At 38.0% G+C, this 27,366-nt stretch overlaps 1 protein-coding gene across 2 annotated transcripts; it reads left to right on the top strand.

Moving 5' to 3' along the window:
• Positions 1-3,742: 3,742 nt before the first annotated feature.
• On the top strand, positions 3,743-26,636 carry LOC146442124 (ATPase family AAA domain-containing protein 2-like). 2 transcript variants are annotated; one of them, XM_085053033.1, is made up of 23 exons: positions 3,743-3,830; positions 4,720-4,830; positions 5,819-5,867; positions 6,781-6,859; positions 7,848-7,943; positions 8,895-8,988; positions 9,164-9,279; positions 10,509-10,683; positions 11,809-11,897; positions 12,256-12,415; positions 13,599-13,689; positions 14,094-14,408; positions 15,001-15,106; positions 15,572-15,752; positions 17,196-17,381; positions 18,574-18,709; positions 18,860-19,056; positions 20,289-20,433; positions 20,796-20,918; positions 21,625-21,915; positions 22,607-22,731; positions 24,779-24,903; positions 26,333-26,636. In XM_085053033.1, exons 1-22 carry the CDS (start codon positions 3,810-3,812, stop codon positions 24,896-24,898), a joined length of 3,006 nt encoding a protein of 1,001 aa, XP_084909159.1. In that variant the 5' UTR covers positions 3,743-3,809; the 3' UTR covers positions 24,899-24,903; positions 26,333-26,636. The 2 variants fall into 2 exon arrangements, with proteins under 2 accessions (XP_084909159.1, XP_084909158.1); XM_085053032.1 differs by having other exon boundaries at positions 24,775-24,903.
• The last annotated feature ends 730 nt before the right edge of the window (positions 26,637-27,366 follow it).

Raw genomic sequence — 27,366 nt, 5'->3', positions numbered from 1 at the left:
CTTTTGGTCTCCAAACTTGTCTGGATTATTCTTGGTTCATGTTAGCTCATTTGTTAAACCTTCCCGTTTTAAAGGCTTTATTCTTCTGTTCATCTGACACATTTTTTGGTTGGAATTTATTTTTAATAAGAGTATTTTAGGAATGTGATTAAATTGACAGATGCTTTTTAATCCCCAAAAAACTGTACATTTGAGCATTTTAGCTATTGTAGAACAACGCATACAAATTCAGTGCGAAATCTTACAAAGCATCAAATAGGGCAATAAGAATTATTTACCCCCTTCATCACAGCAACAGTACTAAAAAAAAAGTGGGTTAATGTAAAGTAATTGTTTGAATCTTAGAATTAATATCACTTTAGGCCTGGTTTTCTTTTTGACATCACTGGGAAGTAAGAGGCTCCTCCCCCCATTTTTATTTTGTATATGAAAGCAAGATAAATAAATTCTTTTTTCTTTTGACAATTGGGCCTTATTAACTTAATGGAATATTTAATCTTAAAAGCAAAGAACCATTACACAAGAAACATCACATAATTAGGTGATTAGTCTATTAATATATGCTCCTGTGTTTATAACTGCAATAGAAATACATGTGTAAAGCAGTTTTGCAAATTTGTTGATGAAAGCTCAACAACACAACCAGTAGATGGCCCCAGCCTAACGTTTCCCTTATACTGTGGTGCTCTGGTTTGCTGCAAGTTGGATTGGTGAAACAGTTTTTGCTAGAATATTCAATGCACTGATATATCAAAAATTAGCCATCAGAATAATAAATAAAGACTTTAGGTGTAGCTACCCAAAGTATAGGGTACTCTTCAATAAAGCTGGGAACCAACTGAATGTTTAAGGAGATTTGACTTTGTGCTGGGACAAATCCCCCCAAATGAAAACAAGTATACGAAGAAAGTGCCTTTTCTCACAGGTGGTGATGCACAAAGAATACAAAATTGAAGTAAAATTTAGACCATTTAAAATGCTGTAGTGAGTAAAGTCCATGCAAGTGAGGAGCTGAGCTGGAAATTGGATCCTGCTGGAAGAAAGAAAAGAATCAGTGTGTATTTTCACTCAATATTGCATTGGAAAAAAACGTTTCTCTTGCTATTTACATTTTTAAAAAATCACAAGAAATAATGGAGTTTTATAGGAGTAATATTTTAAGAACTGAGTTCTACTGAGTAATAAAAGGAAGAAAGGATTTTACTGTGACCAAAGCACCAACCAGGGATTTGTAAATGCAGGTGTGATGCCTGGCAATGCCACAGAGTTTCAACTGATCTTTATCAAGTAATTTATTTAAGCCCATATTTTAATATGTAAGTAAAAGTGAAAGACAGAAGAAAAAAAATGTATGTGACAATAATATTGTACTGTAGACCAGATGGTTAGAAAAAACAAGCATCAGGGGGAAGTTGCTCCATTGGATGTGTAATTTCTTAGATCTGCTTGAGCTTGTTTATACACTAATTCCATAAGCTTCTGGGTACCTAGTGAATACATGTGCCAGAGTATGTTTGGGTAATTGGAGCATGTATCTGTTAAGAATACAAACTTTGAATTTAGAGGTTTAGCAGTTTTAACATATTAGGGAATTCAAAAGACCCAGTTAAGTATAATATGAAATGAAGTGCATCTAGGTATCCATTTATTCTGTATTTTAGACGGAAACAAAGGAAGTATAGCCAAAATTATTCACTGTCTTTGGATGCCTAAGATGAAGTATCTTGGACCTGATTTTTCATAGTAATTCATAAGTTTAGACTGCCTGTAGTCCTCTAGAATTAAGTTCCAAGAATACTAAAAGAGGAAAGAAGGACAAGTTATCTCAGTCACTTTGGTTTCGATGAAGAGCAGGTATCACAAAACTCAACTTCTGACTAACTGTGGATAGCTGCATTTTCTTTAAGATCGAAATTACAACTTTGAGATTTTAAGATTTCACAACCTAAGTTGGGAGGATTTGAAATGGGCTATAGAAAATGAGGAAAACAGAATGACAATTTAAAAAAATTGTGATTTAAATTATTCCAGTGTGGTCTTGTGTATTTTACAGAGAAAGAGAAGTTTGAATTTTTCTGGGCAATATTCAAATTTCCTTAATCTGGCAACCCTTCTGCAAGTGCTTTCTCATTCACTCTATCAGACTACACTTCCACAGCAAATGAGGGATTGGCTACCTCACGTTTAGCGTCTTCTTCAACATAAACTGTTCACTTACTCCCAGATTCAAGTGAATGGGGATCTTCTGAAAAAATACTCCTATTAAATGACCTGCAGTTTGAAAAGGTACTCATACAGTGGAGCTGAATTAGCATTATAACAGCAATCTGTGATATTTCTGATCTCCTGAATGAGTCACGGATGTTCTCTTAATGCAGCCTCTCTTTTGCCTGAGTTTTTTTAGAATGTGAAATCACAAAGAAGCAAATACAGAATTAAATTTATAAAGATTTCTTATTGTTTCTGGATCATTACAGATTTTCAAACACTAATTGTAAAGGACAGAATTCAATATTATAACTAGTATTAACTATTGTAGCCAAGGGCAATTCAGTATTTTAATATTACAGCTTGTTTCAGTGACACTAGTGGGTCTCAGTTGCTTTCCTACTCGAACAAACCTCAGAAAATACTCTATAGAAGTGGGACTGTTTTAGTACTAGAATACATCAGACATTCATTTAAATTTTTAATTCATTTTTTAAACTTTGACTTAATAATTCTTGTAATTCATACTTGCATATTTCATAAGTTCAACCGCACACCAAAAAAATTTGGATTTTTTTTTCAATACTGTGGTGTTTTGACTACTCCTGAGCAATACAAACTGTCACTTTTCTTTTTTGCTTTAGTGAACTGCCTTATCTCAAGCTACTAGTTGTTTCCCATCTTATTTTCTCTCCCCTGTCATCCTGAGAATGATAGAATGGCTTGGTGGGCACCTGGCATCCAGTCAAAGTCAACCTACTATGTAATCCTATCAAGCTGTCTTCACATTATATTTTCTGTAATACTGCTTGCTTAAAGGATGAAGAAAATTGGGATTTAGAGCTTCTGTTGAAGCTGTAGATTTTATCATGCAGAGCTACTAAAATGAGCCTTATTAGCAAGCCTTTGTGCTATGGCATAAAATTGGCTAGGGACTTTCTTTTGAGAGCAGAACATGTTGTTGCTCCTGGCAGCAAGTGGTAAATGCATGCAGTGTTTGGGCTGAGACCTCCTTACATGCCACTACGTGTACAGTAAATCTTTATTGTGAGGGTGAAGAGGTTGTCCAGAGAGCTGTGGATGCCTGCCTGTGGAGGTGTTAAGGCCAGGCTGAATGGGGCTGGGAGCAACCTGGCCTAGTGGAAGGTGTCCCTATCCATGGCAGAGGATTTGAACGAGATGGTCGCTAAAGGTCCCTGTTAGCCCAAACCATTCTGTGATTGTCAAGTTTTGGGTCTCAGGTTGTCCAGAGAACCTGTGGATGCCCTACCTGTGGAAGTGTTAAGGCCAGGCTGAATGAGGCTGGGAGCCACCTGGCCTAGTGGAAGTTGTCCCTGTCCGTGGCATTGGTGTTGAACTAGATGGTCGCTAAAGGTCCCTTTTAGCCCAAACCTTTTTGTGATTCTGTGTTTGTCAAGTTTTGGGTATCAGGTGCCCTCCACAGTAGACTCCCACCAAGGACTTGGGGGTTGATCAAGCTTGGAACTTTGCGGGCACTGCCAAGCAACCTTGCAAACGTTCCATAAACGTTCCATTTCAGTTAGTCAGGTAGTGTCTCCTGCTTGTGGCTTACTTTAAGATTTACAGTTCAAAGACTGTGCATGGGAGGATGTGTTTGTCAGGTGCTTCATGTGTAAAGATTTTGGGGACAGCCAATGTTTAAATAAGCCGCCGGTGTCATCATTTTCAGATTGCCAGTTGGAGAAAGATCTTCACGCCAGAATATCTTTTATGTGTGGGCTGGTTCTTGTGAACTAAAGTGATCGCTTCACGTTGTGGCTTTCAGTAGATTTAACTTGCCCTCTAAATTGATCTTCTTGGCACCAGAAGTGCCTTCCTGTTTAATTAACTTTTCTTTCATGCTTACAAATAATTTTATGATGTCCTATTAAGAAACGGCAGAAAGTTGGATGCAGGCAAAGTGAAGCAGTCCTAGTATTTCTGCCTGTGTGTCTGTGAATTAATTCTCTTTGGGAAGCCCATACTGACATTGTTTTCTGAAAGGTTTTCAATGTATATCAGCAGAGATATTTTTTTTTCCCCCTAGCATATATAGTCATAGAAAATCAGCATGAGACTGTAATTCTAGTTAAGAGAAGAATAAACAACCTGTTGTCTGAGGATGGCTGTGAACTAAAAATGACTTAATGCTATCATGTGGAGCAACTTAAGTTCTATGAAAAACTGCCATAATTTTGTCATCTTCCTGTGATCTTCAGAATTGTCTTTCTTCCAACTAAATTAGATTCTTTTTGTACTGTGTTCAGCAAGATAAAAAAATAACCTGAAACCAATATATATTTGCAAATCCTCAAACACTTGTTTTCACATTTTTCTATTAAAAAAGTAAACATTTGACCTACTTTTTAGGTAGTATTGAAAAACTTGACTAAGCGTCAATGACTCTTGCTTTGTGCATGCTATATTCATGCTGACTATGTGTGTTGTTTTCAGTGGGGTTTTTTTTGTATTTGCCTTTCTTTGCTCTTACATGTCAACTTTGTATCTTAGTATTGCAGAAGCAGTCCTGCAAAAGAAATGGATGACGTGGAGACGCCGCCTAAACAGCAAAGAACGGTAGACCATGGAGGGTTGCACAGCACAGAAGAAGTGGATACTAATGTAATTTACTATTTTTTTACATAAAGGGCATCTCACATAAAGAAATTATTTAGTTATAATTTTAATTTAGCTGTGAAAAACTTTCTCCAAAGCATAGTGTAGTCTAAACTAGTATTTTTTTCTTGCTCTCTAATTATAATTTAACATCTTACTATTACAGTCATGCCAGAGCTACGTTCCTAGGTGGAGGAAATATCTTCTTCAGAAGACATGAAAGAGCAGGGATATGCTGAAACACATCTTATACTATGCTTGCTGAATTGCCTTATGATTTCTGAATGGACAAAAAATAAAAACCCCAGCTTTTTACAAATAGCTGTCTCAGGGCTTGGGTTTTCATTCAAATCTTACTAAAAACTGAACTCACTGATTCCTGCTTTATCTGTGTTTGTTCTTGTGCCAGCCCTGCCTGCGAACTCAAGTAGTCCCCTCTCCCAAGAGGAACTCATGTTAAAATGATAGACACTGATCAATCATATTTCTTCTGTCTTGGTTTTGCTCTGTTAAATCAAGTTTGTCCACTGTCCTCTTAAATGTCAGGCACTTTGTTTTTTAAACATGTCCATAGCCTGCTTTCATAGTTGTTTTTGGTCAGATATGAATTAATTTGTGCTTTGTTTCAACCAGAATTGACCATGGTACTTTGTAAGTCATCTCTCAAATGCCAGTACATTGGGTTTTTTTTCTACTAGGAATTGCTTTGTCCTGGGCTTTACCACACTTTTGGATAATAACCTGTGACTAATTGATACACTTAGTTTTGTATTTGGCCAAATGTTTAACTTTCACATCTACTAAACCCTATTTTAGAGTAGAAATCCTTGTTATTAATCCTGGGTTCTAGAGTGGTGGTCCTATTCACTCCTCCTGTACATTAATTTAGTATTTTGCGATATGGAGTGCCTTGAAAATGATACTATAAGGCACCAGATATGCCCACAGTTTTTCTTCATGTTTGTGTCTGATTTTTCCTGTTTCTTTTAATTAGGAAAGCCTAGATTTGGAAACAACTGATGAAGAAACAACTGACACTTCAGGTAGCATTGTAGGCTAGCTTTGTTTTAAAGGCTAGGTTCTGTTTTAAATTTCTCTCGATTCTGTTCTAAATTTCTTTGATTATGCCCTAGCTAAAAGCTTTTTCTTAAGCAATTGAGATGGACTGAACTCCTGGGTTCAGTCAGTTCAGTTCAATTTTTAATCTATTGGGAGATCTGTGTTGCTCTTGACATTACAAGCCATAGCTACTGACTCTGGGGCTGTACTGGTGAAGAGCTCACAGGTGTTTAGAGGAAAAAGTCCCCAAACCCAGTGTTTTTCCAACACATGTGCATGAGAAAAGGCTATGGACAGACAGGTGGGAATACCTGTCATGTAGTGCATTTTGAATACATCATTATTTGCAACAGTCCTTAAGGAATTTACCGTTATGTGCAGTAATTTCATCAGAATGAAGTGAAACAAAAGGAAAAAAGCTTTGCTTTGTTGAGTGCTATCAGGAAACATTGGAAAGTAAGTTATAGGCACATTTTCTCTTAAGAGCTAATTTCTTGCATGGAAGCAAGATTTTTTAAAATGCAAATACATACACTCAGCTTTAAATTTCTTACCTTCATTCCACCAGTAAATTTTCTTAGATGTCTGTATCCTAAGCACATTCTGTTTTTTCCCATCTGTGATCCTTATTGTTTTTCAGTTAAAAAAAAGGATCTGTCTAGTCTTGAAAGAATAATAATTAAAGAATTTATGCTTTTATTCATGTGTTTTACAGTTCTCCTTAAAAATCAGGTGTGCTTTTTCACTTCTACTGTGCACTGATTAACCCCTGCCTGCCTTGAAACTTTCTCTGAACTTATAGATGGCTGATACACATCTTATTTTCTGCCTCTTTGACTATCCTACTTTATCTTAAACTTTCTTGTGACATTATTCTAAATTCTTTGCTTTCAACAGAACCTAGAAAATCTGAGACAGATTTTTCAGTTCCATCTTCATCTGTCAAAGAGAGAGATTCATGCAAAGCGACTAAAAGGTTTGTGTATAGTTAAGTGATAGTTCTTCTTTCTCAATAGTGCTGTCACATGACTCAATAATGCTTACAAGAGGTTTAGGACTGGTGGCAACTACAGATGAATAGTATGGTTATTACTGTGGTAGTCTGAGACTACAAAGAAAACAAAGTCTGTCAGGGGGAGGCCATCCTTTTTACTAGCCATCAGATTTTATTTGAAAATGTAGTATTTATGGTCACTGATAAGGTGATGATGAGGGTTGTGGCTGAGATTGTGTAACTGAAATTCATTTGTTCTGGAACTGAAGTCAGAATCTCCCTTTGAAAACCTTAGACTATTTAATCTTGAGAGATGTAGATTATTTTCTTAAAATCAATTTAGTTAGAGGGAGAGCCTGTATGGAATTTTCAATAGATTTTTTTAAATCACTCAAACACTGATTCTGATGTTTCTTTGGAATCAGTTCATATTTCTGTATGAAACTATCCTTAAACAAGAAAAATGTTAAATGAAAATGTAAATTATGAATTGCAATAATAATGACAAAGGGGTGTCATATCATGTAAACAGTTAGAGCATGGAGAGTGCCTTCCTTTGCTTGATAGGAATACTTTGTTTAGCATCCTTGAAAGCAGACAATTATGGAAGGAAGGGGGTTTGAAGTCAACTTTTAAAATAAGTTTAAAATGTTGATGTTTCACTGAGTGGCTACATAATGCTAAGTGAAACTTAATTTGTGTGTCTGAGAGAGAGAGACTGGGCAAAACGAGTAACTTGGTTAAAAAATGTATTTGCATGCTAGTGAAACACTTTACCTTCCTAAGAAAAATCAAATATTGCTGTCACAAGGAAAATCACATAATATACTTTGAAATCAGATTAATAAAAAGTCCAATGATATGAAAACTTACTAGATTTCAAAGTAAACTCTGAGACAGTGTTCACGTAAATTTTGGTATTACCTAGCGTGCATTTAAATTTTTTACTTACTTGTTTGAATGTTTGCAGACAGAGATGTGGAGTCTCCACAAGTGATTCCATTTCCACTTCTGATGATGATGATGAGGATTTTGAAATACCGAAGAAGAAGAGAAATATAAGAAGGTTAATGAAATTGGAGAATAGGGGAGGGGGGAGTCTACCTGGGAGGACTTTGCATACGCCTAACTGTGAAGTGCTGCCATCTTCATCATGTACCCTTTTTAAATTGTAGCAATATTTAATAATTCCTGTTGGTATTAACACCTGTAAATGGAGTTTCTGAAACAGGATTTTTAGAATTGACTTTTAAAAAGAAATTTGATTTCTAGGTGGGAATGTGGGGAGAGGTAGAGATACACACTTTGAAGTATTTTCTTGATGTAAAATTTTACTGCTTCTGTGCTTTACTGTTGTTTTTTCAGAAAGAAAGTCACCATAAAAGAAAATGCTATAAGTAGGGGAAATAGGTTTTGTTACTTAACAAATGCTCTAGAAATATTAATCTAGTAACAGTTTAACAAATGAGTTTTCAGTGTGACATCTTTCAGATATGTATCTTCTGGCACACACAATCCAAAGTCCTCAGGAAGGTCCAGGAGTAGTGTGCAGCCTTTATAGTGTTAATCCCCACTGAAATAAGTATTCTCTTGGGCGGTAACTTTTTGAAGGTAATAGCTAAAACTATTTGAAAGATGTCAGTGTGTTTGGGAAGGGGAGGAATTCTTCCATCATATTAATCAAGGTCAGTCCGTGGTCTCCACAGATGGAATAATTGTTCTAAATTTGCATTCCTATATATGCTATGTTGACTAGCTTGAATATTTGTAAGTGCTGAGAGCTGTTAAAATAATAACTCAGTTTTATATCTGGAGTGACCATTTTTCTTTATTTGCTCATAGCCACTAAATGTAAAAAGTTGGAATGAATATTTAACTATTTGGGAAGTTCATGCTGATTTATAAGGTCTTTTGCATTTACTTGCTATCATTAGAAAAATCAAAAATCTTCCACCTGCATGGTAAGTTAGAAAGGACCTTTTTTCCTCATTAATTTAAATCAGATCTATCTGTTCAGCTTTCAGAAAGGTGCCTTAACAGGAGTTGACAAGGATATCATGAAAGCTGGAGGAAGTCTGGCTGGTGTAGAGCAAATGCAAATAGATGGTTCAGTAAGTATTTTTGATTCATCGTGGCAGTGAGATATTCACAGTATTTATGAAAGCTTCCAATAATGGGCCATCTACAAGTCCCTGGGTTTATAGTTTTCTCTCAAGCAATCCAGCTTCTCATGGAAGCTTATTGAAGTTGCAGCTTTCTCTAACATATGCGTTCTGTTGACTTTAGGTACAATTTGATGGTGTGGGTGGTCTTTCTGACCACATTTCATCTTTAAAAGAGATGATCATTTTTCCATTGCTTTATCCCGAAATCTTTGAGAGATTGAAAATTGAACCTCCAAGGTAACATACACTGTTTAAAACTTTAAGTTCTAATTTACCTATTTTCAGGAGAATTCAACTGGGGCATCAGTATGTTTTTGTGCTTCAAAATTCTCAGCAGTGTTGATTTTATTTTAACAGTCGTGAAATGTAATTTTAAAAAAATGGATAGAATCCAGTATATATGTAGGTCCAAAGATTTACTGTGGTGAGTTCATCCTTTCAAAGTGACTTGCCTTTCAAAGGTGATGTTGGAGATTTTTTCTTTAAAGCTCTATATGTAAGTGAACTTGATTACTTTGTAAGCAGGAAGTAGTTTCTACTAGTAGTCAAATGTTTGTTTAATGAAAGTCCAGTTGTCTCTGCCACCAACTCTTTTTTTTTTCTCCAAGTTCTGAAGTATCAGTTTTACAACTGATAGGAAGCACAACTAGAAACTTGCAAGTGTTTCTTGTGCTGGAGCTAAAATAAGCATCTGTCCTGTTTTTACACAGCTAAGTGCCTTCTGTGCTACAAAAAAAAAAATCAGTGATTTAATTTGTAGCTTTATATATTCTTGGTCAATGAAACTCATTGCATATTGAACTAGGACCTAAAATTCCTTGCTTTCAGTAACTTTAAAAATATTCCAAAATAGAAAGAAATTATTTCTGTGCTTTGCTTCTTTATTAAGTGAAATTCTTTTTTGAAGCAGCAACGTATTGGCATTTCTAGTTGATGTAAATGCAGAAATGAAGAATCTTCAGCTTCGGAATACTTCCTTTGTCACCAGCAATGGGAAACCAATTCCAGAAACTCAAAGCTTTTTAAGGGAGAATTGAATGTTTTACTATAAAATCTCGCCTTATGTGAAAACAAGAATGAATATGCAGTGCATCATGGAAAAATAAACTCGTGATTCCTAAGTTAGCCTAGTCTCAGATTCTGCATTGGAAGTTTGTTCTTGTTTGGCTCCAACCACTCCTGCTGGATTGTCAGAAGTTTTGAAAGTGTCCTTTTGGGATGCTGCAAACTCTTCTCAAGGTTTTGTATTTCTGCATTATCCTCTTTGCTAATTTTGTTTGCTGCCTTGTAGAACCATGTAGGAACACTTTTGACTTTTCTCACACTTCAGCTGTTACTGCTATCTTATCCATGAGGTGTTTTGTTTTGGAGAGCAGAGTTGTGTATTTTAAGGATGGGGGCTGTAATAGGTGCTTTTCCATGCTGTTTTTTTCTTATGTGAATTTTTTTTTTTTTTTTAATTCCAGAGGCTGTCTATTCTATGGTCCACCAGGGACTGGAAAGACGCTACTTGCTCGTGCACTTGCTAATGAATGCAGTCAAGGTGACGTGAAAGTAACATTTTTTATGAGAAAAGGTGCTGAATGCCTGAATAAATGGATAGGAGAATCTGAACGACAGCTTCGTTTATTATTTGAGCAGGTAAGGTTGAAGTGGGCCATATGTGCTGTCTGAGTTGTAAATAATTTTTGATGGTTGTCAAGAACGCACTCTTTTTTCATGTTTTGTCAGCTCCTTCTACTGAGATGGGATTGCCACTGTTTCCTTTATCAGTGGAGTTTCAGGAGCTTGAAATATTGAGACATACTGGGAAAGATTAGTAAAGCAAGCTGATGCCTTAGGATTTTAGCTTTGATATTTTTCATGTATCTGTGATCCTGTAATTCTTTTAGTGTATGGCTCTGGACTCCATGTAGGGTGCTAAGCTGCTGTTCTCTCATTTTTAGACAAAATGATTCCTTTCTAAGCTCAAAATTCAAGGACACCTTACTGTCTCAGGCCCCAAGATATGTAAACAACAGTAAACGGGGGAGAGCAAACTTGAAGTAACTGACTTCATTACCTAAAGCTGTAATTGGAAGATTAAACCCTGATATGCAAATGGACAAAACTTATGAAGTATGAAAAACCTGTGACCCATTGTCCATTTTGGGTGTATAGCCCTTGGGTGGGCTGTGACTGCCCTCAATGCACCTGAAGACCCTTCAATAAATATAACTGCTTTTTATTCCCTTAACTTTGTCTAGTGTCTGTTTTAGGTAAGCCTGTCAAGGCACCAAACAAGAAAATCCCACCAAGAACCATTACTACCACCCCCAAAATTCAAAACTCCCACCTACACTCCCAAACCACCCCCCCCCAAACAACAAACCAAACAACCTCCCAAAAAGTCACAAAAAATGTTTCAAGAAGCAAGAGGTAGTGGCTTTAGATCAGAGGGAAAGAGATGCAGGCTGAAAGCATAGTTGTTTAAATTGGTAACAGAGGTCTGCTTCCTGAACCTGTAACTTAGTTAAGTCCTGTCTATTCTTGTGGTTGCCAGATAGATGTGAAAACTACTGGTATGGTTTGTTTCTTGTCACCCAGTCTCAGTGGGTTGACATAAGCTGCTGTCTTCTGTTACTCGTGCCACTTTACTCTGTTAGCTCAATTAGCAGAGTCTGAAAAATCTAGTTCGTGCCTTTCCAACCATGATGTTTTCCAAGCATTTTCACTTTCAAATAGTGCTCTTTTCCTGATGTCAATATTCCTGTGTTTTCATTGTAGGCCTACCAGATGCGACCTTCAATTATTTTTTTTGACGAGATTGATGCTCTTGCTCCTGTACGGTCCGATAAACAAGACCAAATTCATAGGTAGGATATGTTTTGTATCTACACAGAAGCTGCTTGATCTTTGTGAAAAAAAGATGGCAACTTAACTTCAAGTGACACATTCATTTTTTCCTGAAAGTTAGTAATTCGGTGCAAATGAATCTTAGATGATTTTTGAATGGCAATTGAAAACAATTTTCTGAGCTTGGCACAGGTCTGTGATACCAGCACAAGGTCTGTGATACCTTATCTGTATTTTGTTATGTCCTAAAATGAGTGTTTTGCTAAATAGCATCTCATCAATAAAAACTTGTACTTTTCGGGTGGTCATTGAAGAAGGTTATTTGTAACTGAAGAAAATTTACTAAATTGGTAAGTGAAAATCCTATTTTTCTGTTAGCTCTGTTGTGGGGACACTTCTGGCACTTATGGATGGCTTAGACAGCAGAGGAGAAGTTGTGGTAATAGGAGCCACCAACAGACCAGATTCTATAGATCCTGCTCTGCGAAGACCTGGGCGCTTTGAACGAGAATTCCGCTTCAGTTTGCCAAACAAAGAGGTCAGAACTTTTACTCAACCTTAGTGCTTATGTGACAAAGTCCATTTTTATAACTCACCTCTGTAACAAGGCAGTATTGCAGAGCAGTGCAACTCTCCATCTGTACTGTATGGCTTGCACAAAAGAGGGATATCTGGAGACATTTCATTGTGCTGTGCAGGACAGACCTGGCACTGAATATATGTGATTAGGGTGATTTCAACAAGTAGTTAGTTCTCTAATTAGTTTTGGCTCACTGTGCCTGGTGAAGAAAGTGGGATGATGAAAGTAACTGAAATGTTTAAGAATGAATGTATGAATTAGTTATAAACTACTTCTATAGCATCTTGAAAGTGAAAGAAATGGTGAGAGAATTCCTCCTTAGCAGCAAAAACTTTGATCGGGGCTGGTGCTGGTGCAAATTAAGCATGTTAGGATCTTACCAGGAGTTATTGACAGGGACTTGGACAAAGATGTGAAGGATACTGCACTGGTGCAGGGCTTGAGAAGCTTCTAGTTCAGTCACAATAGCTAACCAATATAAAAACGGGTATATAGCAACCAAAAAATACTGAAGCGGGGGAGATAGCATGCAAAACTGGAGACCTCTTTTTGTGTTTTCTCTCTGACTATCTCTGATATTTCTTGTCACTTCTTGGAAAAAAGGATAAAATGAGTTATTGGATTGACAGCTAGTAAAAGTCCACAGACATTTTTCTTGAGTTTTTGTCTGCTCTCAGGAACAGGAGATGAGAAGCCATTAAAAAGATCTAATACATGATTCCCTACTGTGGTAGAATTCTAGAAATCTGCCGTAATTGATCTGTGTACCAAGAAATACTTAATGAAATTTTGCTGAATTTGAGAGAATTTTCTTTGATGAAAAATCTCCCTTTGTAGATAAGAATTTTACTGTGATTTTTTTCTTCAGAATCATTAGGTCTCACACTTGGGAAAACTGATTTTTATTGAATATGTAAATGCCTTTTACTTTACTGCAGCCCCCAGCAAGAGTTTAGTGTAACAAGTTGAGAATTATTAAATTTCCTGGTTGAAGAAGCAGACAGCATATTATTAACTAACCTTTAAAATACTAAAAGGTTTAGCAGATAAGCATTTGTATTAATATAAGAGGTTTTGTGGGTTTGTACTGTCATTGCTCTAAGAGAAGACTCAGGACAAACTAAAACGCAACTGTTTTCAGGCAAGAAAAGAAATTTTCAAAATTCACACACGAGACTGGAACCCGAGGCCATCGGACAGTTTACTTGATGAGCTGGCTGAAGAATGTGTAGGTGAGTTTGAACTTGTGACTTGAGTCCTAGGAAACCTGAGCTTGTACCAGGCAGTATTAGAGCTCTCCTACCTTGCTGCAGAGAGAGGCAGCTGGCATGCATTGGGAGCAAAGTTAGGTGCTGCTTTTAGTTTTCTTTTTGTCTCTCAGAACATTGAATGGGTTTGGGACATCTTTCCCAGGAGCAAAGTTTTGACCAGCAGGCTGCTACATAAGTACAGGATATCAGGCTGTGAGCCATGTAACAGAACTTTTCTGCTGTGCAGTAACTCTTTTAACTGTCTCTTAACCTGGTAATTTTTGGCTGTGTACAGAGTTTTTCAGTGTTGCACTTTAGAAATACTGGCCTTGAATTCTGTTTTGTCTGAGAGTGCCATAACCCTCGATTCTTGTTTTGTTTATTAGGATACTGTGGTGCTGATATTAAAGCCTTGTGTGCTGAAACTGGTCTCTGTGCTTTGCGGCATCGCTATCCTCAGCTATATGAAAGCAGAGAGAGACTGCAGATAAACATGGATTCAATTAAAATAAAAGCAAATGATTTTTCCACTGCCATGCAGAAGACTGTTCCAGCTTCACAGAGGGCTGTGCCTTCCCCTGGGCGGGCACTACCAACTATTTTAAAGCCACTGTTAGAAAGCACACTGGAAAGGATTTTACAAACCTTGCAGAGAGTATTTCCCCATGCAGAGCTTGCGCTAAAGAAGGACCAACAGCAAGGTATAACATCTACATCCACTTGTTTAAAAATCTGCCAAGGCAAAACTTGCGATTCATGCAATCAACATGCACAAACCTCTCAGTCATAATGGGGGCACAATTTTATACTTGATGTGTACACAGAGCAGGGTGGGAGCTGTGAGTGACTCTCAATAGCAGTCAAGAACCATGTGTTCTTTGCTGGAGCACTCTCTTTCTCACAGTGGCTCACATCACACTTATTATTTGCAGAGATAAATCTAAGGTTTAGAGTATTAGCACATCTTTTCAAATAAATGTTCAAAGCAGGAGAAAGGTTTTTCAGGTGTCTGGGAGCTACAGAAGTTGTTCCTAACCATCTTTATTCTAAAGAAAAAATCATACAAGTTTTTGCCAACAGAGAGATAATACCTGATGCAAATCATGGGACAAAGGACAGCTTTGTAGAGACTTGTGCAATCTCCTTTGATTTATGGTAGAATGAACTCTTCAGAAAATAACATTCAAATGATGAAATACAAGAGAAGTGTTTCCCAGCACTGATTTTGAAGGCAAGAGAGAGATACAGACTATATAGGAAAGTTAACAAACCTCTTTTTAAATCCTATTTCAGGAAATTTTGTGATTGACAGTGATGAGGAATCACCATCAATCTCTGAAGAGAAGCCAACTCATAAAATGCCTAATGGCAAAAAGGTAGAATTCCGCACTTTTAGCAGGTATGTTTGTCCCTGTTATGGTTCAATTTTTAAGATGGCTGAGTCTGTAAACTGTTTTGGTGTGAGGGATGCTACATGAAGGAGTTAAGAGTATGTGTGTGTGGGGCGACACATAAGTGTGAAGATACAACTGGTTACTGCTGTTCTCACTGCATACACTGCCCTGACCCATCAAACTGAACTGTTGTGTAGGTATTTGACTGGACAGCCTCCCTGTGGAATTTAGGAGTTGTTACCCCAGACAAAAGAATAGTAGACGTGCTGGGGACTTGCAGGATTTCTCAGCAGAAGCAGAGTACCAGTTTGTGAGAAAGTAGACTTTGATAGTGTTCCTGTTCACAGACCAGCTTATTATTTTGTGGAACAGGGAGAGTATTTACAAAAACATATGCAAAAGAAAAACTTTAAAGTATGTTTTCTTATACATCACTCAGTTTTAAACTTCTTTTCTTCTTGTTGCTGTAGAAATCCTCGTGACCAGCCAACATCTTACAGGCCACGGTTCTTACTAATTGAAGAGCCAGGATCTGGGCAAGCTTCTGATTTGGCAGCTGCAGTAATACATTCCCTGGAAAAGTTTCCAATTTATTCACTAGACACACCAACTTTGTTTGCTAGCGCATCACCAGATGAACTATGTGTACAGGTAGCTTTTGTTCTCGTTAGTCTCATAGGATTAGTGTATAAACTAGTGAAGCAAGTGAAATTCATTGTTAGTGGAAGTGGCCTGATTTAAATGTGCTGTTACGTTTTCTTCTGTCTGAAAATCCACTTTTCTGATGGAATGATAGCAAGTAAGGCTGCTCTACATAGCCATGTTTTCCATTTGAAATGTAACAGGGGGAATGTTATTAGCAGCTCAGGAAGATGGGAAGTGTTGCTAATAAACCCGTCTCTGTGACAAGAAGTCGTGCTGGTCTCAATTGGTATTTAGAAAGTTGTTTGTATTGCTTCTTAAGACTCTGTGCTACCAGTAGATGGCTCTGCATCAACCTGATGGCATGTAATGAACATTCTGTAGCCTTTTTTTTACATTATATCTGTAGGACAACCAAGGTTTTGAGGAAAATAATTTTTTTGTTTGTTTGGTTTTTTTTCACATACACATATTCAGTTTTTACTGTTGCAGTACATGCTGCAAAAGCACTAAAATTCATGGAATACTTAGATTTGTATAGTGTTGAGTTTTCATTAACTAGGAAAAGGAAATATAAGCAGATTAGTGCTGTTTTACTTTGTTACTTTTAAGCAGGAAATCTATTTTGTTTCTTGGCATCACTGCATTAAAATATTTTGATATCTAGTAGCAGCATTTGAGAGCTGTACAAGTCAGGACAGACTGGATACTCATTTATCCCATAGGAGGAACAAGTCCTTTTTAGATTGTTAATCTGAAATGGTGCACGGAGAATTTTGTCGTGTGAAAGGACTGTTCTTCCCTCATGCAGTAGATGCATATTGTCTTCTGTGATTGAGGCGCCATCTGTAGGCAGTGTCTTGTGGTTTTCCATCATCTGGTCTGATGGGTGCTTTGGTAATGAGAGGCTGTGAGTGATTTAGCTCTTCAGACAGTCTAAGGACTACACACCTCTTATAAAATGTGCTTGAAGTTATGGATTATAGCCAGGCTTCTCGTGCTGTGTTAGCCCTCATCTTTTCACATAGACCTTTGTGTGTTCAGACTGTGCTCCAGCCTGAGCTGGGTGTGTGTCCCCTCTGAACTGAAAATGGTGTAGCTGCAGTGTGTAGTGATTTTTCCAGGAAAGCACATCTTGCTGAAGGGTGAGATTTGGTTTTTTTTCAGGCACACCACTACATCAGCTGAGTTCTTAGGCTCTTTAGGAGTTACCTGATACCTAAGTAGTTTTGAAAACAGGTAGAGATTCAGGTCTGTTCCTGTCTGCATGGCAGTGTCTATATTTGAGTCAAAGTGAAAATTTCACCTGATTGTTAAGGAGTAATTTATGAGTTTGTCTTGATGTCTTGCCTTTATGCCTCTCATTTCATAAGATAGTTTGACTGATATGTAGTTATTTAGTAGCATTTTCTACATGATGTAGTTTTCTTATCCAAGGTTTCATTTTACCAGTTGATGCGTGAAGCTCAAAGAACAGCACCAAGTATCGTTTATGTCCCACAAATCCCTTCCTGGTGGGAGACTGTTGGACCTACACTGAGATCTGTTTTTACAACACTGCTGCAGAACATCCCAAGGTTTACTCCAGTTTTACTCCTTGCAACATCTGATGTGCCACTCAGAGAACTCCCAGAAGAGGTATTTCAGTCGATACTTTTCTTCCTTTGTTATTCAATTTCTTGTTAATTTACAACTCCCTGATGCACTGGAGTTCTGTGCCACTCTTAAGCAAATTCATACATATGACTCAGGCACCCAAACCCAGTCCCTTAAAACTTGCTTAGACAAACAACTTGCTTAGACAAAACAAAAAAGCATTTTCTGAGTAGGCATTGAGTTTGAACTTTTTCTCCCTTCTCACATACTCAAGCTTATTAGACAGATGTATGGACTTGGTGTATGGTTTTGGTGGCTACAAGATAGTTAGGTGTGTCCTGAGTGAAGACTACATGGTTGCTAGGAAAAAGACTGTTTTTCTGAAAACATTTTTACTGAAAAAACAGAGGTATTTTTACTGAAAAACTACAGAGGTCCCACTGTTATTGATGGAATGTAATTTCAAATTTATATTGTTTTTTAAAAATTTCAATTGCTTCCTCCATCTGGGTGAAAATTCAGCAAATTAGAAAATTAAGTTCCAGTTTCTGTTTAAGCACTTGGAAGTAAATTTTTAGGTGTATTCTTTAACAAAATTCATTAAGAGGACATGCTGAGCTTTGTAGACATGTGAGACTGTGCATTAAAGAAAGCTGTTCAAAATGTGAATGTACTGCTCTGATTATTTTGTCTCAGTAACAGAAGTTTTTGTATTGTTAATAAGTGCCTTCTAAAATAAGAATTGAAATTCCTTCCATGGTTTCTGGTAGTAGAAATGAGAGAATGGAATACAGCTTGGAAGATTATTTAGATTAATTAAAAATAAAATTAGAGGAATCCCAAACACCTTGCTAAAAAGCCAGCACTTGTCTGCTGATTCTTGCCATTTTCCCTCTTGGATCTATAGTTGCCATATAGATCCAAGCCAAAGGACAGCAAGGCAGGTAAATACAAAATTAGCAGCCTTGAGGATGGGGAATCCTCAGTCACCCCTTTCTCAATTGTTTATCATACAGTTTCTTCCAGGAGCTCAAAATCTAGAAGGTGCTCCTTTAGAGAAGGTATTTTAATTTGCCATGCTATAAAAACCTAGTCTTTCAAGGCCAAGAAGATAACTTTTCATTGATAGTCTTATCCAGATGAGTATTCAGTTTAATTCATCTTTTTTGGAACAGAATACAGGAAATTTGTGTGGCCTTGTATAGCTGAAGTATCTTTTCTCTTCCTGCTTTAGATAAAAGCATTGTTTAATAATGAATATGAAGAAGTTTTCAGAATCCCGCGTCCTACCGGCGCTGAAAGAAGAGTTTTTTTTGAGGACTTAATTATGAAGCAAGCTGCTCAACCTCCTGTAGTAAAAAACAACACTGGTGAGGAGGATATTCTACATATAAAACTTTGCTAACCCTAGGTTAACAGCTAATACACTATTTGCTTTGGGGATAATTTTCTATCAGTCATTTTTCATGTGCTTGTATATGAGTACCATCAATTAACTACAAATTTCTGATTAATTTAAGCTTGCCAGCCTTTGGAAGTGCTGCCTGTAGCACCACCACCCAAGCCTCGAAAGCTGACAGAGGAAGAAATAAGACAGGTGGTAGAGCAGGAAGAGGACACATTGCGTGAACTTAGGATTTACTTAAGAGATGTGACTCAAAGACTTGTTGTTGACAAACGTTTCAGAGCATTTACAAAGCCCATTCACCCAGAGGAGGTTAGTGTTGACTTATAATACCATTATAGTTGTGTGTATAATTCATAATTCCTCTGTGTTTCTCTTTCTTGGTGTTTGTGTGCTCTTTCTAGGAAGGTTTATATTTGGTGTTAGGACTGTACTACTCTGAGTTTCCAAGATGAAGGAAATTAATTTTGCTTTTACTTGACTTCTTGAGGCTCTCAAATGTTTGTTGTTTGAGTATTCACTGAATGTCCTATGTTCTTTCTAAAATGTCTTTAAAACTTTAGAATATTTCAGTTAAAAGGGACCTACAAGGATGATCTAGTCTAAGTGCCAGTTACAACAAATGGCAACACAATTTGCCCATTAAAAGGTTTGGATACCTAGATGTGTTACAGTACTAAAAAGCAGAGAGATGACTTTCTTTGTATTTATGAACAGTACCTATAGGGCTGTTTTAATAAAGTCTAAAGCTCTTTGATTAACTGTCAATAGTTTTTGTGAGAACAGGAGTAGAAGCAGCAGTTTGCCAAATAAATTTTCTGATGCTATTCTCAGTTTCATCTGGGGCTTTCCTCAGTATATAATCAACTATAAGGGCTGCATATTTTCTTTTCTCCCATACACTTCCCGTTAAATTTATTGAATTATTCTAAGCCAGAGGCATATACTTCAAAGTCAGTTGAAATTTTAAAATAGTTTTACATTGCAGCAAAGTCCCATTCCCTTAAGCTTCCACTGACTTGTCTTTTCCTTTCCTTGTAGTTTCCAAGATGTGAATAACTTATAAAAACATAGATGTCCTCATCTAAACTAGTGATTAGGCTCCTTTTATGCTCTGAGTAAAGAAATGGGCATCCCTGGGTCCAGTTATCTCATTGTAGAGTAGATGCTTAGGACAGGTGCTTCAAAATTACAAATACTGCAGACTTCTGCTTGCAGCCAACAACAAAGAGAATCCAAGGTGACTTTACTGAGAAAGGTTTCTCCGCTGTGATTTTCTGAAAGGAAATTAAATTAATCCTGCCAGTTCCCTTCTCTGCTCCATACATGCTTCTGACCACCCTGCTTCTTTGTTCCCCCCTGTCCTGGTCTGTGTCTTCAAAGACATCTGAAATAGCTTTTCAATTTTCAAGAAACTAGCTGGTCAATATCTGCATCTTTGAGCGTGTTATAAATATTTGGGGATCTCAAGTCCTTTATTTGACTTTATGAAAAGAATTAATCTTTGTACCTTAAATCTCTGAGCATGTATATTTAATTTGTAGGATACTATTAAACAGCCCATGGACCTCACGACGGTTCTCTCCAAGATTGACATGCACCAGTACCTAACTGCAAGAGATTTTCTAAAGGACATCGATCTAATCCGTACCAATGCTTTTAAATACAAGCCAAATAAAGGGAACGGAGGTGAGGGTGTGTTTTTTATCCCTAATCTGGAAAAATTTTAAATATATAAATTGATAAATTTCATCTGTGGACAGTAGATGTGGGATTAGATAATTTTAAACAGCCCCAGAGAATATTGCTTGCTAGGTTGTAAATGTTTTAGCATTAGATAAATTAGTTGGGTATGGGATTGTAATACATGTGTTGATTGGTAACTTGTACTTTTTCTTAAATAATTAACTTTTCTGTTGTTATGCTGAAAATGCTGATTGAGATAACCTTTCAGAATCTGCCTATGAAAAAAGAAAAGTCATTCTAAGTAACCAAAGTAAAGAATTTCACTGACTGGTGGAAAATGCTCAGTTCTGACTGTAAAATTTCAGATCAACTCCTGAGGCACAAAGCTTGTACTTTGAGTGATACTGCATATTCCATAGTGAGGCATGAAATGGACAAAGATTTTGAACAACGTTGCCAAAAAATTAAAGAATCCCGTAAGGAAAGAGGTATGTTTTTTGATGCTGAGAATTTTAAGACTTATCTCATGCTTTGTAACCAGCCGCACAAGACACAATTCTTTGCTCTGTGGGGTGTAAGAGAGCAGACCCAAGGTGTAATGAAAATTGGAAGATGCCAGCAGCACCTGTGGATGCCTCTACCCCCTGCTCTAATGGCAAGTTGTGTTTTATTCAGACTTTCTTGGAGAAGGTGCTAAAGTCACTGCTACCTTCTCTGTTCCTGTGGCCTAACAGCAGGTTCCTGTGATGCTTGGTTCTTCATTCCAGAGGCATTAAATTTTTCATTATGCTGCTTCAAAATGTGGGGTAAATTCTGAGGTCATTTATTCAGTGTAGTTGTGAAGTGCAGTGGCTGCTTGGCGTTGTAAGAGCCTGGCCTTGTTGGTCCAACTGACATTTAATGGCACATACATCTTGAAGTTCAGAACATTGTCTGTGGCTGTTCTGAATATTCATCTATTTTTTAGTTACATGAAACAGTGTTTGCCCCTTCCCTGCCTATAATATATAATTATTATATATATTATAGGGAACTGATCTCATTAACTTCCAACATTTTCTCTGGACACATGTAGGGAGATGGTACTGAAGCTCCTGTGGTTATTTTTCTTGCAAGATGCTGCTGCTCAGTTTTGAAGAGAGAACTTTTTTGAGAGTGTTTTGGATTACTTTTTTTTTTTGTATCTCTTTGTAGATAAGTCAAAAAGAAAATGCAAAATGAGGGAAGACTCTTCAAGTATCGCAGCAAAGAAGAAGAATGTTCCGTCTGTATCCTCCCAGGCTACTCCTGTGGAAAAACACGAAAAAGTACCACAAGTACAACAAAAAACTGGGGCAGCAAATGAAAGTGAGAGAGTGACTCTTGTGGCTAAATCACCTACTAAAGAAAAGAGTGTCGTGCTTCCTGAATGTTCAGACCGAAGAGATGAGAGTAAAATGCTGGATTTCCAAAAAGCCAGAACTTCTGACGTTGGGAGTTCAAATGGTAAGTGAAAGGTCAAATAGGTATTAGGTCCTTTCTATTCTTGAGGAGGACTACACTATTTATTAGGTTTTAGCCTTCTTGAATTTCATTCTATTACTTCTTTTGTGTCTCTCTCAAATCAACACACAGTGTTTCTTGCATAATGATGCTGCTCCTCTGTTTATGCTGGCTAAAGTCATGATTTTCTGCAGTGGCTGTGTTTTCTTGATTGTGTGTTTTGTTTTTCAAATGGTACCGAATTGTACAAGTATCTTCCCAGTAACTGTACTGCTGTACTTTAAACAGCATGGACCCAGAGACTCATGTGGAATGGAAGAATTATGTCCTAATGTTTGAAATGTAAGATGTGTGGATGTCTTTCCTAACCTGAAATACATTTTTTCTCACTGTGTTCGGTTTTAGTTTAACTTCAGGTTTACTGTGCAGTGCTGTAGTGGCAGCATGAATATTTTTTCTTGGTTTTACCCTGCCTTTTTTGTCTAGTGCTTTTTTTCATGTCTGAGTTTGTAGTTTTTATGGACCAGCTCTGGAAAGATAGAAGTCAAGCATTTTTCGGTAAAAAAAAAAAAAAAGGTAACACTTTTGTCTCTCTTATTGCAGAGGGCTACTGTTTTCCAGGTACAGGATACTTCACTGACACTATATTCCAGATAAAGACAAATCCTGACTTAAAACATGTGTGTGATTCCAGATTCACGAGCACATCCTACAATTTGTGGGGGACATTCTGCGGTGGATGAGCAACCGCGAGTATGTGACAGCAAAGAAAAGAAAATTCAGACACAGCAAGTGTCTGTGAATTACTCTGAGCTCAGTGTAAGTCTAATTTCAGTTTTGTTAATACTGAAGTAGGACGTTTTCTTGCTGCCTGTATGGTTTTAAATTAAGTCAGTTGTTAGCCAATGCCAATTCCAACAATTCATGAGAGGGATATATAGCTTGTGAAATAACTTAACCTGTAATGACTGTTGTTTCCACAGCTGGCATAGATGGCTGCTTTTGCTTTTGCTGAACTGAATTTCAGGAGAATGTGTTCTCTTTCTAAGTTTCAATGTAAAAGGACTTAAATTTTAATTTATCTCACTGACAACCTGCTCCTGCTGTTGGTTAGCAGGTTTTATGATGGACTAGGGAGATGGGTGTTTTGGTTCGCTGTTTGCATGTTTTCATTAATTAGGAACTAGAAAAAGACCTTTGTTTTTAGCTTTGATGACTGTAAACCTGAAATTAGGAGGTTGACCTCAAGATCATCCTGGATAAAATACTAACTCCTGCTTTTTTTGAATGCTTTCAGAATTCAATGTTAGAATTTTGCATCCATACAATTACAGTGTTACAAGATTTTTCTAGTCCCCTGTAGGAGAGTTGTTACCCTAGGGTACAGCTGGGGAAAGGATCAAACATGGGCTTAGCTGCAGGGGGAAAAAGAGGTCCCTTTGCATGAACTGGAGAGGGTAGAAGAAGGACCTGCCCTTTGGGGGATATAGCCATGTGGAAAATTCAGGAAATTGCTAGGTTGAAGTCCTGGAGGTTGGTCAAAACAGAGGGAGCTGCTGTTTACCTGCCCTGATGAGAAAGGAAGTATTAATTGGTTGTTTTCCCGTGTGTGGGGAGAATGGAACCAGAGGGAAATCGCCTTTGGTGGAGGGGCTTGCCACCACAATTTCTGTCATATTTTTAAGTGTTGATCAAAATTGTAGAGGTTAAATTAGCTTTCTAACACGGCTTCCTAAGGAAGTAAATTTCAGGGGGTTGTGTTGTTCATGTCTGCCTGTGTATTTTAAGAAGCCACATAGGTTTTTCTAGAATCAGGGTGCTAATAGCATGTAACCTGAAGTTACTGCCTCCTGACTGGAGAAATGGTAGGGTTGAGCCCTTACAGATATTTCAGCTCATGCGTGTTTCAGCTGTGAGGAGAGAGCTTACAGTCATGAAACACATCTTTTAGAAGACTTGTTTCCTTAACATGGGTGTCACTGGAACTCACTGCTTGTACCAGAGAGCCCCTCCAAAAGGGAGCTGCTTGGTTTTTTATGGGTTTTTGTTTGGTTGATTTTGTTTGTTTGTTTTTTTTGGGTTTCTTTTGCATGTGTGTTCACTTACTTGCTTGATATTAGGCGTAGAACTCAAATCTTGCAGTAACTGATCTGAGGGAGGCAGAGTCTGAGGGCAAGCAGTTGTGAGGCAGTAATATTTTTGTTTGGTGTGGCTGCTCTCTTCAGCTACATCTTCCCACAATACTCAGCTACTGAACAGCCCCAGCAGTGCTGCCACTAGCTTGTTAGTGTTGCTTTCCCAGACATTACCACATTCACATCTTTGGTAACACAAGGAACTGTGTGAGAGATTGGTAATTTCCTACAGACTACTCTGGTAGTTCATCCGCTCTTGAGTTGAAAAGTAAGAGCTGACTTAGTCACAGTACAGATTCAGATAATGGGTAGAGGTAAGACTGTAAGGATGCTTTTGTTTCCATCTGGCACAGCTATATATGGAAGATCTGCAGCCTTGTTTCCAAAAACACATTTACCAAGGCTTTATATTGCATATCTAATGAAGTGCAACCATGACTTTCATGTGGCAGCTACTCTGTGACAGGGTGGATAGTGTCATTCCCCACTGTTCTAGAAGCAGTTGATTGGCAGTTATGATCCCTGATGTTATATAGTGATGAGTAAGAAAATATTGTCTGAAATACAAGCCTTTTCTCTGATGTATGGAATATTAATTTGCTTCCTCCAATTAAATCTTGTGAAAAATTTAATCAGTTTTCTGAAGTGCCACTTTTATTTAGCACTATAAGAAAGTAGGATGTATCCTGTGCTATTCTGAACTGTACTTTCCATTTTTTTGCTTCAGCTAGTGCTGGATTCGGTCATTATGGCAACAGAGAATGTCAGCATATCTCGCATGGAAAGACTCTATGCTCTTCTTTGCCAGTGCATTTACCGACATCGAGAAGATAATGACAAAACTGAATTAGTGAAGGTAAATTCTTGCCTCATAGCCCTTTCTGTCACATATGTGTGTGTGTGTTATGCATATGTATGTGTGCACTGTGAACATCACACTTATTTGGCATTACTCTTTACTGCTTAGTTGCCTGTTTCACAAGACTTATATTTCAGTCTGGAAGAAATTTATCCATGTTGCAAAACCGTTGTTGTATGTGGCAAAATTGTTGGCAGTTTTAGCAGGAAAGGGCTTGAAGACAGTGGGTTCACTCACTCAGGCTTTTCAAACCAGTTAACCTCAGTCTGTCAATAGTCTTCTCCAGAAGCCTTTCAGGGGTGGGAGTTTGTGAAAGGAGAGTGTTTTTCTCAGTGTGTTGCTTCCTCTTCCTCCCCTTGCAGGCAGGTACACATGGTAATGCTTATATAGTGGTCATTCCATTGAAAAGAAATTAAGAATGAAACATAACAAGAATTTGAGACTTTTTTCTAGTCTTGCTAGACTTACTCTTTAACTAGCATGGCTCAAGCATCTTTAATTTGAGAAATGGGGAGTTTTCTGCCTATGACAGTTTGATGCTAATGAGTCAAATTCTCCAATCTCTGCCTCTAAGAGAGGATTTCTGAGTTGTCAGAACTGGGCAGAAACCTTCCACAGGCACCCATGGTCCCAGCTGGGTATTCCCAGTATTGAGTATATTCAGATAGGTTGGATATTCAATCTTCAGATTCAAGATCCTTGAATCCATTTGTCCTTCAGATGCTTGTGCCTGAAAATAGATAAAATTCTTTATGCCTCTCAATCTGCCTTAGAGCAAGCCTTTTCTCTTTGGCCCTGGTCATCTCAATCTCTTCTTCCACAGCTGATAAAGAGGATAGACTGTTCTGATTGTGCAGGGCATTCCTGAAAAATGCACCCTTCTCTCATCTAGCGTAATGATGTTGTTTAGCATGAAAAGGGACCTGTTTATGTTATCTCAGTGATTGTGAGCTTTTGTGGCTGAACCTGACTTTTTGTTTATTTTCTACTTCTATCTTTAGCTATAAAATATCTCCTCCTCAGTGTACCTGCATGAGTTGGTCAGGAGGCACCTGTGCTGTATGAAGAGAGAGACTTTAACAAATACTTAATCAGAGTGCCGAAAATAACAGTTCCAGCTTTTAGCTGTGGCTCTTTGGGAGCTGCTTCTTTTGTCGTTGTTGAAACCATCATTGATAAATATCCATGGTCCCATAATACAGTTTCCTTCAGTCTCTCTAGCCTACTCTATATTTTGGGTGCCTAAGTGTTTGTTTGAAGCTAATGGATCTAGAAAGATGTGGTGGTGGTAGCACACATATTGGCTAAATGTTACTAACACCTGTGTGTCTGAAGAGATCCTTGATTCTTTTAATGAGGAAACAAACAGGGTTCTCTAGCTTGCATTCACACTGTGGCTCCTAATTTGTCTTTTTTTCCTTATTAGGCAATGAAGAAAGAAATTGCAACGTTACGTTACCTGTGATACTTGACTTCAGCACATTCTAATGTTGATGTACTGCTCCCAAATAGATAAATTATGTTTAACTTCTCAGTAATTGCAGCAGCTGTAGAACAAAGAATAGAAGAAAGAAACTTCTTTCACCATATGAAGGAAACCAGACATAACCTTGAGTCTGACTGGATCATCCCCTTGCACACTGAGTGAAAGAACCTGTTTCAAGATAACAATGTTTTCTTTCCATGGAAACAGCATGAAATTCTTCTAAAGCGTGTTGATTCTGACTCCTGATGTTGTCACAGAGCTTCCAGTCATTTTTGTCACTGTAAGGCATGGGAACAAATTTTTTTTTCCTCCAACTTAGTATCTAGTGAAGAGTGCTGGAAGGTTCTGGGTTCTGCACCTTGGATGCAGCAGCTTTGTTTGTGTGTACAGACTAGGGAATGAGGGGCTGGAAAGCAGTGCCACAGAAAGGGACTTGGAGGTCCTGGTTGATGGCTGAGTAAGAGCCAGCAGTGCCCTGGCAGCCAGGAGGGCCAACCCTGTCCTGAGGTGCATCAGGCACAGCATCACCAGCTGGGCAAGGGAGGGGATTGTCCTGCTCTGCTCTGAGCTGGGGCAGCCTCACCTCCAGTGCTGTGTGCAGTTTTGGGCACCAAAATATAGAAAAGACATTAAACTATTAGAGAATATCCAGAGGAGGGCAATGAAGATGGTGAAGGGCCTTGAGGAGAAGCTGTGTGGGGAGTGGCTGAGGTCAGTTGGTCTGTTCAGCCTGGAGGAGACTGAGGGGAGGCCTCATTGCAATTACAACTTCCTTGTGAGGGGAAGAGGAGGGGCAGACACTGATCTCTATGGTGACCACTGACAGGACCCAAGAGAATGGAATGAAGCTGTGTCTGGGGAGGTTTAGTTGGATATTAGAAGAAGTTTCTTCACTCAGAGGGTGGTTGGGCACTGGAGCAGCTCTCCAGGGAAATGGTCACAGCACCATGCCTGACAGAGTTCAAGAAGAGTTT

Source organism: Lichenostomus cassidix, chromosome 2 (assembly GCF_008360975.1).
Source record: "Lichenostomus cassidix isolate B80296 chromosome 2, HeHo_3.0, whole genome shotgun sequence".
NCBI classification, from domain to species: Eukaryota; Metazoa; Chordata; class Aves; order Passeriformes; family Meliphagidae; genus Lichenostomus; species Lichenostomus cassidix.
This window is presented reverse-complemented; position numbering and strand designations above follow the sequence as displayed.

Excerpts from the sequence above, each read along its gene's own strand:
- LOC146442124 (XM_085053032.1), top strand. The coding sequence starts at position 3,810 with ATGGGAGGATGTGTTTGTCAG. Across the intron at positions 12,416-13,598 it reads TCAGTTTGCCAAACAAAGAG|GCAAGAAAAGAAATTTTCAA; the intron begins GTCAGAACTTTT and ends AACTGTTTTCAG. Across the intron at positions 22,732-24,774 it reads TGAATTACTCTGAGCTCAGT|CTAGTGCTGGATTCGGTCAT; the intron begins GTAAGTCTAATT and ends TTTTTGCTTCAG.